Source organism: Chelonoidis abingdonii, chromosome 8, assembly GCF_003597395.2.
Source record: "Chelonoidis abingdonii isolate Lonesome George chromosome 8, CheloAbing_2.0, whole genome shotgun sequence".
NCBI lineage: Eukaryota > Metazoa > Chordata > Testudines > Testudinidae > Chelonoidis > Chelonoidis abingdonii.
Window position 1 is genome coordinate 46,998,332 of NC_133776.1, and position 18,713 is coordinate 47,017,044.

Here is an 18,713-nt window from a genome sequence, read left to right on the forward strand (position 1 = left end):
AAATGGTTCATGCGTGTATTCAAACTCCCCCCGCCTTTACGTTAATTCTTATGGGGAAACTGGATTCGCTTAACGTTGTTTCACTTAGTCACATTTTTCAGGAACATAAGTACAATGTTAAGTGAGGAGTTACTGTACTTCCTTTTTTTTTGTTTGTTTTAAACCTGCTGCCTATTAGTCTCTGGGTGATCCTTGTGTTATATGAAAGGATAAATAACACTTCTTTATTCACTTTCTCCTCAAATTTCATGGTTTTGTAGACCTCTAACAGATCCACCCTCAGTCTCTTTTCTAAGATGAATAGTCCCAGTCTTTTTAATTTCTCCTCATATGGAAACTGTTCCAAAACCTTAATATCTTTTGGTGTCTTTCTCTGTTTTTTCCAATTCAAATGTATTTCTTTTTTGAGGTGGGGCAACCAGAACTTGCAATATTCAGGATTTGGGTGTACTATGGCTTTATGGGTGTATAGTGGCAATATATTCTGTATCTTATTCTCGTTCCCTTTCCTAATAGTTCCTAGCATTGTTTTAACTTGTTTGACTGCTGCTGCACATTGAGGGGATGTGAGAGATCTATCCATGATATGTCCAAGATCTTTCTTGAGTAATAACAGCTAACTTAGACCCCATTATTTTGTGTATATAGTTGGAATTACGTTTTTCAATGGGCATTATTTTGCACTTATTGAATTTCGTCTGCTTTTCTCTTGCCCAGTCCCCCAGTTTTGTGAGACTCCTTTGTAATTTTTCAGAGTCAGCTGTGGACTTAACTATCTTGAGTAATTTCTTATCGTCTGCAAACTTTGCCACCTATTTACCCCTTTTCCCAGATCATTTATAAATATATTGAAAAGTACTGGTCCCAGTACAGATCTTTGGGGAGTCTCACTGTTTACTTCTGTCCACTGTGAAAACTGACCATTTATTCCTACTTTTTGTTTTCTGTCTGTTAACCAGTTACTGGTCCATGCAAGGATCTTCCGTCCTATCCCATCACTGCTTACTTTGCTTTAGAGCATTTGGTGAGGGACCTTGTCAAAGGCTTTCTGAAAATCCAGGTACACTATATCCAGTTGATCACCTGTATACACATACTTGTTGAGCCCCTCAAAGAAATCTAATAGATTATGAGGCATGATTTCCCAGCCACGTGGACTCTTCTCCAACATATTGTGTTCATCTGTATGTCTGATAACATGACTTAGTAAAGAACAGAAATAGGTCACTAGTAGTGAAAGTCTCTCCTAACATCCTAGGATGTTTTTCATTGCATTCGCTAATAGTGTAAAAGTTTGTGGAATATTAACTGATCTTTACTGGGTATCTTCCCAGCTGCCAAAAGATGATCTGGAGAGTCTTCCTGTAACGCTTGCAGATCACTTTTAAATGGTTCAGACTATCCCAGCCATGTAGTCTTTCAACGGGCATGCAGTTGAGAAAGGAGGCACTCTTGTGCACAGATCAGCTAGATGCACCAAGGTGTTACAAATAGCCAGGATGCCTAGAGATTCCTCTCCCTGATTGATTGTTGCAATGTATTAACAATTATGGTTGTCTCTTTTTCCCTTCTTCTTTTGTCACCCTAGAGTAAACAGAGATGGCATTTGTGAAGAGTGGATGGCTGCTTCGGCAAAGTGAGTGAGGGGCTTTTTACCTTCATTCCCCAACAGACAGTTTGGGTGTGTGTATCCGTTTCTCTTATAGACCATCAATGGGGAAAAATATATATTTCCCTGTGTCCCATTTAAACAGTTTTTCAAGAATATTGGACCAAAAGAAACGGTCTATTTTGATAGCATCACCATCTGACCTTTTGGATTACAATAATGGGAACATAAGTATTGCTATAGCTGATGGTTTGGTAGTCATCTTCTATAAGTAATACTTTGTGGAAAAAAAATAAAAACCTAACCAAATGGATTATTATAAGTGGAGCTTGGAAAATTTACTGGGTAACTACTAGCCTTTGCTTATTCACTTGGTCCCATGTAGTACTTGGTCACTAGCATGCTAGAATCCTGAAGCATTAGGTTGTTTGCTTAAAAAAACAACCTTGCACTCATAATGCTAATCGTTAAATAAAAAATAACACATAAGGCCTAGCTATCATGTGCATATTTGTTGTACGCTGTTCGTCCCTTTGTTTTGAAGCTGAGATTTCCTGATGCACAATGAATTAGCAGTCAGTTGTTGGACCCTCAGAATACCTTGTTTCAAGAGTCAAATTGAAAAGCTGCTTTGGCTGTATTAGACACGAGCATTTTCCAATCAGTGCTCCCAGAAGTGACTTTCTCCATTCTTTTAGGCACTATTTTACGTCGTTGGAAGAAGAATTGGTTTGACCTATGGTCTGATGGCCATTTGCTATTCTATGACGATCAGCAGCGGCATGACATAGAAGATAAAGTCCACATGCGAGTGCACTGCATCAACATCAGAGTGGGAAATGAATGCCGAGGTAGAACGTGTGCTTTTCTATTTTAAAAATTTCTTTCCTGATTCCATACCTGTAAATGAATAAAGGGAGTGGCTTCTCACAGCATTGTATCATGCGGTAGATCATCTTGGCATTTTCCACAATTCACCTATAAAACACTACTTGAGTGATGGTGAACTTGTGGTATATGACACTGATTCTGCTGGCATATATTCTGAGTAAAGGGCTGCACTATAGCAGAAGTGAATTGGGGATATGGATAGCAGAACTGATGTCATACGCTTCTGATGGACATTGTGGAGTTGGCACTGTCCAGAGGCTTGGGAGGAGAAAAGAGAACTAGAGGGATGGGGCCCCATCCAAGTACTAGCAAGCTCATTTCTAGCACACCCTTTTTTTAGAGACACTTGTTCACTTGATACTTGATTGACCAGAAGGACACCAGTGGTAGAGTGTGTTTATTTGGTAAAGAAACACCATTTCAGTGGGCGCAACCCAGCAAGAAATACACACGCAGCATTGACTGGTGATGTTCAGGCTGGTGCTCTCCACAGTGTCCTGGGGAGGCTGCAGCTTCTTTCGTTCTGCATTCTGTCCTGCCATTGTATTCAGTGTGCAGCCAGCACACAGGGAACAAGGCTGGCTTTTGCTTATGCAGGGCCCTGTGCATGGGGCCTTATCCAGCTGTCTCCTTGCCTGTAAATCAGATTATAGCGCTCTGGCTAGTGATTTGGAATGTGGACACCTGGCTGACTCAGCTCCTTTGTGGCTGTATTAGGCAATACAGGGCTAAGACCTCCAGTTGAGAAGGATCAGGTTGATTAGCAATCCACTCCCATGAATATGTTTCCCCAGATTTCAGCATGACCTTCCCTGGTAGGCAGCAAGGCTAGCATGTCTTTCTTGTCGTGGAGAGGATATACTCACTGAACTAGTGTGCTCTTAGCACATCATTACTCTCTAACACTGGTGTTCTGCTTGGTCTAGTAAAGGTAAGTGATTCTTTATCATTGCAGCTTTTTAAATTCAAGATGTGTGTTTGTTTTAAAACTGGTTGAGGCTTCAAGCTGCAAATGGCTTCATGGTCTGAAAAGCTGTTGCATCTCTCCTAAAGCACAAAATTGCTGGGGTCTCCTGAGCTGATGCCATATGTGCAGCCAGCTTCTGATTTCAGGTAGGAGAGAGCTTGAAGAAGTTTAATCTGTGTTTGTCTGTATTTTATTTTTTACCCACTTGGACAAGACGGATTTGTGCGTGCAGTTTTGTCTCTAACAGAACCTTTAGCCTAACATTTTATATACAGTAACAATGAAATCCAAGTTGGTAGGCCAGAGTCCTTCCCTAAGAGGCTTTCGACTGACAGCCAGTCTAAGCTGTAGTAACTGTCTCCTGTCCTGATGGAGCCCCTAACCTAGGCATATGTCTACACTGTGATTGGCCTGGGTTAGCTGACTCGGGCTTGCAGGGCTCAGGCCGTGGAGCTATAAAATTGTGGTGTAGACATTCGGGCTTGGGCTCTGAGACCCCATGAGAGGGATCCTGGGTGCCAGCCTGGGCCCAAATGTCTACATCGCAATTTTTTAACCCCACAATTGAAGTCAGTTGACCCAGGCGAGCCACAGCTATGCTGTGGGTCTTTTATCGCAGTGTATATGTGCCGTGGGAGACCAAAACTGTAAAACTCAAGCTCATTGCTTTACTCTGTCTCAGTCCTTCTGGTCAGATTAATGAGAATTAATTAGAATCTTCGAGAGGTTAAGGATTTTGTTTTCCAAAATATTAAATGGAAATCTTTTGCTTTCTTTTTCTGGAGTAGATTTCCAGCCCCCAGAGGGGAAGCCGAGAGACTGTTTGCTGCAGATTGTTTGTCGAGATGGGAAAACAATCAACCTCTGTGCAGAGAGTGCAGATGACTGCTTGTGAGTTTCCAAAGACTGTTGTTTAATATGCTGTACTTAGCTCTTTGTAGCCCAAGAATTGGCCCCAAATATTCTGGAATTCCTCAAGGTAGCTGCATACTGGCGAATGCTGAGAGGAAGAACGTTCCTTTGATACAGGCTCTTGTTCACTTTCTTCTTAGGTTACACCTTGACACAGATGCAACTTGGCTGAAGGGATGGTGGGGACACATCTGTGTCCTTCCCTCCACTCCAAATTGTTACTTTAGTAGTGATGCCCCGTCCTCCATGTGGCTGCAGGTCTCCTGTGTCTTAATGCCTGGCTCTTTGTTGCCCTTCTTTGTATTCAAACAACAAGGGAGCCCTAAAACAGCACGTTACTGCAGCCATAGCTTATGGACTGTACAGAGGAATTAATACTTGCTTCCTGGAATCCCTCTATGCATATGTCCTACCTTAACTTTAGGCTACTGTCACCCACAGCAACTTCAATATACATTTTCCACCATATCACTTGGTTCCTGCTGTACATTTTAATGGCTAAGTATATTTTGTTCAGAACCTTACAAGAAATATGGGGTATCTCTTCATCCATTAAATAATGTTTCTTGCAGGGCATGGAAAATTGCTCTCCAGGATGCTAGAACAATTGCGGTAAGTACACTGTGAATGTTTCCGTAGTGATGGGGTAGGGACGGAGTGTGTGTGAGTGGCAGTCAGTGGCCTAGCAATTTTCCTTCACACTGTCTTCAAGAACCCATTTGAATTATTGTGCTTTGTCCCGCATCGCCTGGGCTGGAAAGGGGTATATGAGCATCATGGATCTGGTGCCCACAACTTTGGTAGAAGGAGGTTTTGTGTCTGTTCATGCTAGATAAAGACGAAAAGTGATCTTTTGGAGTGCTGCAGCTACTGTGCTGTAAGGCTCATTGAAGGAGGAGTCTCAGAAAGCATTGTTATGGGGAAAAAGCATAAGACAATGAACATTGATTGGGACTGTGGGCACTTATGAATTCTTTTATAGTTGGTAAAGATACGCTCTGGCTGTCTCACACTCTCACTGCCTAGGGGGATCAGGTTCATCTATATGCGGGTAATCCACAGGGAAGCCAGATGATGGTGGGGGGTGTGTGTGTGCAGAGAAACCTCTAGCTGAAATGAGTGGCAGCCAGGTTTATGCAGTTATTACACAGTTGCTAGACTCACTTGTAGAAGATGGAAAATCTGCCTTTGCAAGCTGTTTTATGTAGTTCTGTGGAACTCATACTGTATAGAACTAACTTCAGAAACTTGGGCTTCAGCAAAATGGTTCATGCGTGTATTCAAACTGGATAACTGCATGCCAAAATGCATAGTTTGTGTTTGCAGTTAACATTGTGTGTGTCTTTTGAGTTAAATGTTCTCCCTCGTATCTAAGTACTGCCACCATAAGCTTTCTGAAAAACGGAATAAAAACCCTTTTGTTGGTACCTTAAGTTTCGCTCTAATGAAAAATGGCTTATTCACTCCCTCGTCTGTAAATACAGATCTGTGCTCAGTTGTAAACCCTTGCAGCTGATGATATAACTTGTGGCATTTGCTCTGCTGGAAGGCCTAGCCATCCTACTTCTGCCATTGACTCACTTTTTTTGCCTTTTTTTGAGGCTGGCTCATAGAGCACTTTCTGGCAATAGCTTTCCCCAAATTGGTAAAGAGCAGTGTTAAGGGGATATGTGCACTGCAGCTGGGAAGTGCGATTCCCGGCATTAGTTGGCAGACCTGGTCTACCTCAGCTCAAGCTAGCACACTAAAAATAGCAATGTGGACATTACTGCTCAGGTGGTGGCATGGGCTAGCCACCTGAGGTCAGACTTGAGTGGCTGGGTTGGCCTGAAATGGGGTGGTGAGCCTAAGCTGCTGCTAATTTGGCAACATCCATGTTGCAGCTTTTAGCATCCTTGCTCAAGCTGAGCTGGCACAAGTTTTGTCTGTCCCTGCTTTAAACACACATCTCAGCTGCAAGACAGATATATATCCTTAGATACCAGATCTCTGAAATACTGCAGTTCCACTGGGAAATACTGACCCCTGCATCCAAAGGCTTATTTCGTAGTCCTGGCACCCATGTTGCCACAATAGCTGCTACATCCCATCATGTGATACAATTTATAGTTTTGGATACCCAAAGTAGTAATTGTAGTGTGGTAAAAGTGCTATTTTCTTGTACCAAGTAACTGCTTTACAGTGCAGAATGCCACATTATGTGGCATTGTGATGTTAAACAGAGGGCAAAGGAATGAATCTGTGAAAACCAGAGTTGGTGCAGAACTCCTGTTTTACCCTTGAACAGTATCATTGCACATAGAATTCAAAAATATAGGAGGGTTTGTAAACATTCAGTAACCTTGATGCTGAAGCTAACTGGTAGCCATCAGTGTTGCAAAGTATGCCCTAACTAATGTTTTGAGCTATGTCTATGCTTATGGTGGTGTGTGGAGTACATACACTGCATGTTCCCCTAGCATGGATATAAATAGCAGTGTAGATGCTGAGGCACTACTTTGGCAAGTAAAGACATGACAGAACCTTGGGTTATGTTCCCTATGTGGCTGTCTACATGCCCAAGCAGTGCCTCAGTGGTTTGAGCATTGGCCTGCTAAACCCAGGTTGTGAGTTCAATCCTTGAGGGGGCCACCTAGGGATCTGGGGCAAAAATCAGTACTTGGTCCTGCTAGTGAAGGCAGGGGGCTGGACTTGATGACCTTTCAAGGTCCCTTCCAATTCTAGGAGACTGGTATATCTCCTATTATTATCTACACTGCTATTTTTAGCAATGCAGTGTTCCACTGCTGGAGCCTTTCTGCACCGCAGTGAAAGACTTGAGCAGAGGGATAAGACTCCAGCAGCTCCCCGCTGCCAGAGCCTTTAACTCTAATTGTAGCTATGCACTGCAGTGTGATGCTACATACATACTACAAACTGCCATGAGTGTAGATGAGGCCTTAGAGGGTGACCTTCAGATGCTATTTACTGTTAAGCCCGTATGATAAGATTTCAAATAAAAAGGAAGTTGAAGTATTCAAAGTCCATCTGCAGGCATCTCAGTGATCATACTTTCAAAAGTGCTGAGCATCCAGCAGCACCCACTGACTTCAGTAGGAATAGCTGAGTGCTTCCCACTTCTGACAATTGGGTCACTTAGGCTCTGATCCTGCATACTCTCACATACCTGAGTAGTCCCATGACTTCAATGGAAGTCCTTGTGTGTATAAATCTACTTGTGTGTGTGTTTACAGGGAGGGAGAGAATATTTTTAGGAGCTTATGGGAGTAGTACGGATATCAAGCTAGCCTTTTTCTTATGGAAACCCTCTGGTTGAATAGGAGCAGCACTGTGTATTGCCACAACTAGGGGAAAACACCCAAGGCTGTTCTGAAACATAAACAAACCACTGGAAATCTGCAGTGGTTATTGTGAGAGTTACTTCCCTGCCCCTTCTGACGGCCTTTGGACGGGACACAGATTCAGCAGAGGTTGCTTCTAAAAATAGCTGCAGTGTAATGTTTTAAATTGTGTGTTTCTACAAACAGCTGAAAGAAGGGGACTTTGAAATGTAGATCTGTTATTTTCTGGTCTTTGTCTTATTTGTAGGCAAAGTACGGGAGTTGCTGAGAAGCTTAAGTCACTGGTATGAAATGTTTGGGTGCAGCTGTGATCTTTACCTTTGATCCTTATAGGCTAACATCTGTACTCAGTTGCTCTGTGTAATTCTGTTGAGCTCAGTGGAATTACTCCAGAGCAACTGAAAGCAGAGTATATGAACTTGTATGAGAAGAATGCTCCTTCCCCACCTACTAATTAATCAATTTAACCTGAACAAGAAAACTATAACCTATCAGTTGAAAACATTAAGGAAGGGAATGAGTCAGAGGGAAAAAAAATAGTTGCTTCAAGCAGCTGATCTGCATTGCTGGCTCCTACCTGGCCATCTAGCTGAAGCTTTTCTCCCCTATTCAGTCTCCTGCTGTGGTATTATGTGATGCACTCTCTTCCTGCTGTGGATCACCCCATGAAGTTATATCCTCTAGAAAACCTTGGTGTCTGTACTGTGTGCTACTGTAATAAAGTGATATTGACACTTGTAATAAATATACTCAGGAATTCTAGGAACACTGAGGTTTACTCTTGGGTCACTTATACATTTAGTCCATATTCTAGTCTGTTCTCTTGTATGTAAAGAAGTGAATAACTGCCGTCTACTTTGTTAATGTTTAGGGTTATGTTGGTTCTGAAGCGATGTACGATGAGACTGCAATTTCCTCAGCTCCTCCCCCATACACAGCGTACGCTACCCCATCACCTGAGGTAGGGGTGTAATAAGTAAGCGTAAAATAAGCGTGAAAGACAATATTGAACACTCTGACTCTGTTCCTTGGAAGTGCTATTAGTTTGACTTTTTTCTTAAACATAGTTTTATTTTTAAATGGAAAAAATAAGTACTGGTTTAGGGTGCCCATCTTGAGGCACTTTTAAAGGGTCTTGACTTCTGAGTGGTTGCTCAGCACTTCTGAAAATCAGGCCCCTTTTAGGTGTCTCAGATTGGGCAGAGAAAAATGGAGGCACGCCAAAATCACTAGTCACTTTTGCAAATCTTGGCCATATGCCCTTAATTTTGGGTTTTCACCCTTAATACAAGGAGATGCAATAATTTTTTGGAAGGCTTTGACAATATATCTGCACTTCCAGGATAAAAATTTTATTTTATAAATGAAGCTGACAGTTGTAAAACAGATAGGGACTTTGTGTCCAGGATTTCTTAGTAACTCGGATAACTATAGTTCCCAAAAGTACGTGCGTGTGTGTGTATATAGCTAGATGTCAATTCTGTTTTCACAGAGGTTAGGATGGGGCAGCAATTGAACAAAAATATTTGCTGATCTCGGTATGTTCTTACTTATTCTGCGTGATATATTATTTAAATACTGGTCCTTTTCTGTGCTACTGATTGGGCTTTGGAACAGAACAACCAGTCTCTTGTTTATAAACAGTTTTGATTGTGAACAGCAGTCACAGTGAGCAATATGCTTAATTCCTGTAGATTAGTGAAAAGACTGCTGCCGAAGAGGTGTGGCCACAGGGCGTTTATCATGAGGGATCAGGGATGTTAACACAACATTACTGGTCCCATGTTGTCAACTGCTGAATGGCTGTGCTCTTTTCGCATATCACAAGACAGGATTATATAGAAGCCATGGCCAGGCACACTCATGTGTATTAAGTGACAGCATTATTATAGTTCTATAATGGCTAAACTTGGTGGTGCAAGAACTGAAGATGTTGACTTGCAAAATACTGTGGTTAACTATATGGGAAGGTCTCCCATGCCCATTTCACAGCACAGTGCCGCCTTCCACATAGTAGATTTTGATTATCCCTAAACGGCACCAGCAATGGAGTGGAGAGTTAAACACTTTAAACAAACCTAAAAGATGCAAACATCTTCTAATAGATACATTTAATTTCCCCAGGTTTATGGCTACGAGCAGTACAATGGTGCATATCCCCCTCCTGGTCCTCAAGTCATCTATGCCTCTAATGGACAAGCCTATGCTGTTCCTTATCAGTATCCGTACCAAGGTAATGAATACTAACTCCTTCCTCCAGCTTGGTTCATACACTTTGTAATCAAGACTAAAGTTACTATGAAGTAATATCTTTCCTATTGAATATTGCATCACTCTTGATGCTGAATGTAGCGGTAGGTGGTTTTTAGAAGGAACCCCCTGTTGTTTGCCCTAACCACTGGACTAACCTTTCCCTTTTGAGAGGAAGGAGGTAATTATCACTAGACAAAGTCAGGAAGTGAAGAATTCTGTATTCAGTTGAAGCCATTCTGGGGATTTAGCAAGAGACTGTACTGACTCAAGATGGAAATTGTCCAACAGATTTGGCTTAACACATCTGTGTGCCCAGAACATTCTATGGGAACATTATCTTCCCCTTCGACTTAAGTGGGGTGTTTTATCAAGCCCTTAAAGACCACAAGCAGTCAGGACCTTAGTTCTAAGTCACTCAACCCCCCCTTTTGCACATAGTGCCCTCTGCCACCGTGCTTGGCCCTTGGTTTAGTACAGATTCTGGCCCTTGGTTTAGTACAGATTCTAAGCAATTCCCGCATAGTGAATTGCTCTGAGCACTTCCTACTGCATCTAGGTTTTCCCTAGAGAGTTCTTCTTCCAATGGCCAACCTTACAGGAAGACTGAGGAGTTGCAGGGGCTGCAGGAGTGACTTCTAAGTAGATGGAGACTTTATCCAATGCAGAGATGTGTTGGCTTTGGATATAGTAATAGACCTTTGCTCTTATATATGGCACTTGATCTGAAGATCTCAAAATACAAACATACATGAATTAAGCCCACAACACTCTTTTTTGAGGTTGGGAATTTTATCTCCATCTTGAATATTGAGAAACTGAGGCACAGAGATTATGTAACTCATTCAAGGTCATACAAGGAATGTGTGGCAGATCCAGGAATAAAATCTACATCTCTGGTTGCCTAGCCCTATGGCAGGGGCGGGCAAACTTTTTGGCCTGAGGGCCACATCGGGTTTTGGAAATTGTATGGAGGACCAGTTAGGGGAAGCTGTGCATCCCCAAACAGCCAGGCATGGCCCAACCCGGCCCCCATCCGACACCTCCGCTCCCCGTTTCTCACCCCCTGACCTGCCCCCCGGACTCTGCCCATCAACTCCCTGTCCCCTGACTGCCCTCAGTGCCCCCTGCTCCCATTCAACCCCTGTTCCCTGTCCTCTGACTGCACTGACCCCTATCCACACCCCCAACCCCTAACCACCACCCCGAATTCCCTCTATCCAACCCCCCCTGCCCCCTTACTGCGCTGCCAGGAGCACCAGTGGCTGGCAGTGCTACAGCTGCGCCGCCCAGCTGGGGCCAGCCACGCCACCACACAGCACAGAGCACCAGGTCAGGCTGGGCTCTGCAGCTGCATTGCCCCAGGAGCTCACAGCCCCGCCGCCCAGAGCATTGCGTGGGCGGCAGAGCAAGCGAGCTGAGGCTGCAGGGGATGGGGAACAGCGGGGGAGGGGCTGGGGGCTAGCCTCCCAGGCCAAGAGCTCAGGGGCCGGGCAGGAGGGTCCCACGGGCTGAATGTGGCCCACGGGTCATAGTTTGCCCACCTCTGCCCTCTGGGCTAGCTATAGGATATACTTCTCCCGTTCTGTGATGTTGGGGAAGGCTGCTGTCTGTAGTCTGTACTAGCAGGATTGAGAACTGGCATCAGCACCCAGCTCCGAGGGGAGTTGATTTTTACCGTACCCACTGCAAGGAAAGATATTGTTACAGTGTTCAAGTATATGGGGTGGGAGAGAGTGGGTGAATACCTAGGCTTTTCAAGCCTGCATCTAAATCAAAACATATGTACAAACTCTCTTCCTAACCAAACTGTTAACTACTTTCTAGGACCTTATGGCCAGCCCCCTGCAAACCATGTCATCATTCGAGAACGTTACCGTGACAATGATGGAGACCTTGCACTGGGCATGCTTGCTGGAGCAGCGACTGGAATGGCCCTGGGATCACTGTTCTGGGTCTTCTAGATTCCCTGGGATCTTTTGTCTTTGTAGCTCCAAAAAACCTTTATTCTTTCCATGCAATAATACATTTTGCAAAGTACTGTTTACTGTAAAGGTTTTTAATAAGACAAATGCAGGAATACCTTATTTTTAGTAGTGACATCTTAATTATAATTAACCCACTTTTACCTATCCCAAGGCGAAGGTTTAAAGGCACCATTTAATTGAAATATGGTTAAAGATGCACTTCAGAATTTCAAGAGAGCTTTTTTTATGAAGCTTGGCTATCTGACTGACAGATTTATATTCTGCCCATTGGTCAGTGATCAGCGTTAGTACCAATGTACTGTTATAAGCAAAGGGTTAAGGGCTGTCATTTTGTGACCACTCTTAAGAACAGACTGTTAACATGAAGACTCCAGAACAAATGGTTATTTCTAAGCCTTGAATGGTATAGCAGCTGGACTGACTAACGCTAGCATGTTACAGTGCAGTAGCAGCCAAGTGTATCGAAGTCAGGAATTCAGGGAATTTATGCTATTGACTTCACAAAACACTCCTGAAGACAGACACACACACACACGCAGAATTCTATTAATTGTCACCCTAGGGCGCTCTCTACTTTTCAGTAGCTGGCACTGAATTTTCGTAAACTAATGTGTAAATGTGGAGGGTTATTGCAATACATAGGCAGTGGAGTTATCATACCCACTTCCCAAACCCATTTTACAAGACAAAATCCTCACCAAGGAGATCGGTACGGTGAGGAAATATTCCTTAATTCCTTCTCTATAAGAAATTTGAATGATTTCAGTACTTGGTAACAGATGTTTCTCTCGCTTTACAATACAAACCTTTTCTTAACCTAGTCCACAAGACTCTAAGCAGTTGGGTCTCAGACTTTTTAATAGCAGGGTAATGATATAGGATGGGAAGATTCTGGGATCTGAGCAGAGGTTATTTCCCCATGCCCAGTCACAAATACATTGGTAAGGAAGGGGCTGTTGTGTGCAAGGTCCTGCACCTGTGCTCGGCTCTTGTCACTGCTCTTTGTACCATGTCCAGAGAAGACCGCTGATCACATTCATCCTTGCAGTGCTGGACCTGGCAGTACCGCTTGGTGTGTGTTAAAAGGGTAAGCTGGAGTTGGTTTGAGGTGGGGACCATGGATGAATAGAAAAGAGGAGCAAACAGAAAACAGATTGAGAGAAAAAGAAAATGAGAGAGAAACTCTAGTGGACCTTGTATGCAGGCTATGCCGTGTTTTATGGTATGGGCCAGTGTGTCACAGATGAGATGTAGATCCGCTTTTCCTGTTGGTTACTTTACCATTCCATCAGTTCCCCATAGCAAGGTCTTGCCTGGTGGTGGGTATATGGATGCTGTGACGTCTGGGGAGATTGTGTGTATATAAAACCCAGTCTCTGACAGGGACCATCAGCTCACCATTAAAGGAATTCTCTTCCTGTCACGCTTCCCATTTAAGAAACACCCCAAGGAGCTGTTCCCTTCTTTGGTTCACTACTGCTGAGTGGTTTCTCATTCCTGACCAGTTGCAGAGTCCTGCTTTATAATAGAAACTGAGCTGTACTGGGCATGGTGGAGGAACCAATGAGCAGACATGTACATGCTTTCTTTTTGGGAAAAAGGTGTAGGGTGCCTAAGCTTTGATCTTTGTAGAAAGTTGTCTTATTTTTATACTTCTGCTATTTTTGAGCTTCCTGTAGCGATGCTGTCTTAATATTTTGAACCTTTTGCCTCTTTAAGCTTTCAGTTGGAAGTTGATTAAAATCCTCAAGGTGTGGAAGCCAGAGTACGTGAGGGAAGATGAAAGTAGATGGGATCTAGCAGCCATATTAGTTTTTGATGAGAAGGAATAAACTTGTCTTAACCCAGACAGACTACACAGCTTTAGGTTATGCTGTACAACCAATATGGGACTCTTCAACACTTGGGAAAGTTTGGTTAACAGCCAGTGAGAAAGCAAAATTTTTGTGACTGTGTTGGGGTCAGTCATAAATGGACACTTTTTAAAATCCACTAAAAATAAATGTTCTAATGAGAGTGATAATACCTTGGACATATTGCTAATTATGGACCTGAACCAAAGCCTACTGGAATCAGCATCCTTCGGTGAACTTCAGGGGGCTTTGGAACAGACTGTATTTTACTAATTCTGCCCTTATGTGCATGTAATGGCTCCTAGTGAACTCAGCAGGCACTGCACATGTTCATTGAAGAAAGTGTGTTATAAGAACATGTGTTGTGCAGAAACAGCACCTGGCATTTCAAAAGAGGAATAAGCCTATTAAAAAGAATACATTTCCCAGAAGGGAAACTGGCCCATGCACTAATCCAAAATATTTGAAATGAATCACTGAATCCTCTCTAAGAACCCAGTCCTGCAGTGTGTTCAGTGTCTTGATATTCATGACAGATGAGGGTGCTAAGCTCTTTCAGGTAAATGAATATTTGTTAATATTCCAAGATTTGATGTTACAATGGAACTGGTTGTATCACAGTAATACAGAACCCTATTTGGAGCTCTCCAATCTGACTAGCTGTATAGAACACCCATAGATCACCTATTCCTATGCTATTTTGTGTGTAACATGAAGAAAATAAAAACAGCTACATATAACTCCAACTTTTATGTGTGTGGTTTGTTAGATTGTAATGGTGGTGAAAGCAAAGCACACAATAGAACAATCTAGTAACTTAGCAGTTACTTCCAAATTTTTGCAGGGACTGTTGACCGCAGCATGAAAGTTCTGTGTCTTGTGCTGAAAGCATAAAATTGTATCTAAGTCTCTGATTGTAGCAATAAAACCCATAAGGAAAAGGAACTCTTGCTGTTAGAATTTTCATATGTACAGTTTGGTTAAAGTTTAAACTGTTTTTTTAAGACACTGATTTCTTTCATTATGAACTTTCAAATAAAAAAGCAAGATGATCAAACTAAAAAAACCAGACATTGCAGAGTAATACTTTTAAAAGGAAAATCCTTAAAGAAAAGCTGAAGGGTCCAATTGGTTTCTATTATGGTAGACTGCTTTCAAACAAAATCTTGGCAGCGGCTTGTACTAATTAATCTAATAACATTTGTTTATAGCTGTTAAGCACACACATTGAACTATATTGGAGCATATAATCAAGATATTGGTTCCTTTGGTGCTGGGAATCAGAACTTTACAGGCTTCCTGTTTATGATGGAAGATCCAGACAAAGTAACATCGAGCAGTTAAGCAGAGACGTCATGCTTCAGATAGAGAAGGCTTTGGTGAATAGCCACCTCAGCTTCCTCACAGTTAATGAGATGGACCATATATAGCAGCCCATAAATCCACTTCCCTGAAACACTGACTTGCGTCTAATTCCTCAGGGTTAAAGTAACAGCTTTATTGTATTGTCTGGGTGGCTATGTGGTAATGGGCTTTTCCTCCGCCACCACCAACTCAGATGTGCTGAGCATCTTCAGTTTCCATGGACCCTAATGGAAACTGCAGGAGCTTGGCATCCGTGAAAGTCTGCTCATTAATGAGTAACTTTGCTTTGTTTCAGAAAAGCTTAATAGGACAGCAGCAGTGATGAAGATGATCTAGTTTGACTATGAATGTTCAAAGCTGGCTGAAAACTTGGTCCTAAACAGACACTTCCGTCTGAATTGTGGTAAATCACTTAAGCACATGCCGTGGTGAACCAGGGCCTGATACTAGATCTATGTAGATCTATTGGAGCTATACAGGTGCTACCATTCCATTGACTTTTTTCAGAGTAAGGTACTACATTAGGGTGGCAGAATTGGGTCCATAGTGACTAATGTATGTTCAGCTTAAACTAAAACATTCGCAGAGACCGTGAGCCTATGTTGTCAAATGTGACTTGTGATTTCTTTCTTTTGGTTTTTGGGGCAGTGCCCAACTTGAGAAACATAAGAGGCCTGATTCTGAGGGAAAGTGGATATTTGCCACTTTAAGATATCTCAAGTGGGGGTTCCCAAAATCACTATTGAAAATTTAGACCATAGACATTTTATTATATTTTTTTTTAAAAAAGGTTCTGAAAGCCAGTGTGTCAGTGAGCTGCTAGAGATGTATGTGCCTGAGAGCTGGGGATTAGAATTATTATGGGAAGATCAGTAGCATTGTCTGGTTTGTTTTGTTTTTTGGGAAGATGCCATTTCCTTTGTTATGGAGTGTATTCTAACCAGTGCCTAGCAGGATCTGGCTTCCAAAACCCATGGCACAGAACGGTCAGCTGTGTGTTGGGTCTTCATTTCTAGCACCACCTAGCAAAGTTCAACAAGGAAGCAAAAAGGAAATTTGACCAATATGTTTCTCAAGCATGTGTTTGGTTTTCTCTACCCCTTCCCCCTCGCCCCCACCCCCCAAAAATGTAGAGCACATGATATGGATGATACAGAAGCGACACATCAGACAATATATAGATAACATAGTCTAGCATCAACATAAACTTTCATTCTAAGGTGCTTTAGTGTTCTTACCCCATGCTCTGTATCTACTGTTGTCCTTTCCCGTATGTCCTGTTCTCTCACTATGCAGTTCTAAATTTATAGTGAAAATTCTTATCAATAAAATGGTTATTAAACTGCAAGCTCATCTTTGTTTTGCCTTTTTTTCTCTTAAATAAGTCTCTTGTTCCAGTACCTTGTAAGTAGGTGTACACTTACAGACGTGTCCAGCTTGTACAAAACCATGTTTCACTTTACAGGGAGGTCCATGGTTTGAATACTGGAATTCTCTGCATATACAAACTTTCCAGAGCAATTATCAGTGAAGTTTTGCTTTGTACTGCAGAAAAAAGAACTGTAGCCTGTTAGGTTAGCATTTGACTCACCTTTGTTTTGATTTGTGTACTTCAGGCTGAAAGCATCAGTCTCTAGTCTGTTACATCTGATTCTAGTCTCAGTTACATCTAGAGCAACTCCTATGAAATCAGTGAAGTAACTCTGCATGTACATAAGAATACCTGAGGCTGGAGTCAGGTGCAAATAATCACATTTCCTTATTCCCTGAATTTAACAGATTTGAACGCATCAGCTCAATACTTTTTTTTTTTTTTTTTTTTTTAATTTGATCTGTGGTGCTTGTCCAGATTTCCATTTTGATGCAATTTTGTCAAATCAACTATATACATTTTAAGATTTAGAAATAAATGGTCTATGAAATCTGTGCTATTGTGTGTTACTCCTAGCCTAAATGCAACTGGGCCCAGGAAGGTACTTTATTATTTAAAAATATTTACTTAGAATCTTGCTAATTAGCACAGCCAATATTTTTTATACAACACCCGTGATCTCTCCTTCTCAACAAGACATTTAATAGCAGAGTGACTGGAATATACTATCTTGAATTTACCAGTAAACTGGGAATTAAAATTAATTTTTTTCATAAAGAATCAGTGAATTTTGCAAAATACCTTGCTTTCTGTGTGGATGTTTTACTTTATAATTCACAACACTCAGCAGTTTGGGTCTCTGTCGGTCATTCATGTAAATTAGCCAGATTGTGCTGTATTAAAAATCAGGAAAATGAGAGAAATCCTTCCCAAACAGTTAATGTATATTTTTTTTGATGCAGCTAATGGAGTCCAAAGTAGTTGCTTCAGAATCCAGTCCTCAAGAAACCATCTACATGTGTTTGATCCCACATGCTTTGGAGCTAGGTTCATTTAGCCAGTAATAGGCTTCCCTGTAGATGCTGCACTCGCTGGAGTGTGTGCTGCGTGGTGGGGGGCGGGGGGGGGGGCAGGGCAGGATGTTAGGAGATGCAGCCATATATCCCTGTGTGCCAGAGGCCAGCTCTGCACTACTGTGGAGTGACAGGGCCCTCTCTACAATCTGGGCAGCAGAACAGATCTGGCCTCCACCACACTTGTCTTTGCTGAGCCCCTCTGTTCAGGCTTGGCAGGGAAACAGACTTTGCCTCATCTGCAGAATCTTTATATTGCATCCTATGCCTATATACAAACTCTACTAATCACAGCCACAGTGCATGAGTTTGCCCATATGTCCACTTATGTCTTTTCTGTTCCTTTCTTCTTTGGTGAATTCATCACCCTGGACAGAAGTCAGAACTCCTGGGCAGTTCTGTCCTTCCTTCATCCTCCTCCTCAAACTGTAACTGAAAGCTCCCCCTGCTGGTACATTGGCTGACCCAGCTGCTGCTGCCTCCCCTGAGTCTGTGCCTCCAGGGAGAGCAGAAGAGGAAGCTGTTTCCCATTTCAGTCTTCCTTTTACCTCCAGCTTGGCCTTTGTCTGGAAGGGGAAGAAGATCTTAATGAAAATGGTCTGGGGTCACCCCTTGCCCACTGATGGATTTCCAGCCCCTATCAGCAGTTGCAGGGTCTCCAATATCAAAATCCAATTGTGCCAGGCCCTATTTACAGTGCCTTCCACTGCTATGTAGCTTCCACCTGCTGTTTCAGAGCAGGGACGTGCCCTGGCAGTGTGAACGAATCCTGCATCCCCTCACATTGCTCTGCACGTGCAGCGATCTGACCCCTGGTGGAAGAGGGATGTGTCAGGCAGGATTTAGGAAGGGGTGCGCTGCCCTGGTTGCATAGGAGTGCAGAGGTGGGGCAGAAACAGGTTGGTGGATATGCCATTACATAGACCCTACAGTCACCAATACCCCATAGACAGTGACACAGGAGACAAACATTTCCACAGTTACCAAAAAGATTTTAGCCCTTATACCTGTGTGGCTCTCCTGGTGTTCATTCAGAAATAGGAATGGCAGAAATCACATTTGGACAACAGTCTTAGAAAGCATTTATTTAAA

At 42.6% G+C, this 18,713-nt stretch overlaps 1 protein-coding gene across 5 annotated transcripts in view; it reads left to right on the top strand.

The window, feature by feature from the left end:
* PLEKHB2 (pleckstrin homology domain containing B2) overlaps positions 1 to 16,524 on the top strand; it is a 23,743-nt gene extending 7,219 nt beyond the window's left edge. For 2 of the 5 annotated variants that reach the window (XM_075068574.1, XM_032764751.2), the window contains 7 exons: positions 1,589 to 1,636; positions 2,308 to 2,460; positions 4,256 to 4,358; positions 4,952 to 4,991; positions 8,592 to 8,681; positions 9,845 to 9,953; positions 11,798 to 16,524. In XM_075068574.1, coding sequence (XP_074924675.1) covers positions 1,600 to 1,636; positions 2,308 to 2,460; positions 4,256 to 4,358; positions 4,952 to 4,991; positions 8,592 to 8,681; positions 9,845 to 9,953; positions 11,798 to 11,934 — 669 coding nt within the window. In that variant the 5' untranslated portion in view covers positions 1,589 to 1,599 and the 3' untranslated portion in view covers positions 11,935 to 16,524. Of the gene's footprint in view, positions 1 to 994; positions 1,061 to 1,588; positions 1,637 to 2,307; positions 2,464 to 4,255; positions 4,359 to 4,951; positions 4,992 to 8,591; positions 8,682 to 9,844; positions 9,954 to 11,797 lie in introns of those variants that run through there. The other 3 variants (XM_032764748.2, XM_032764747.2, XM_032764750.2) reach the window with 2 other exon arrangements.
* The last annotated feature ends 2,189 nt before the right edge of the window (positions 16,525 to 18,713 follow it).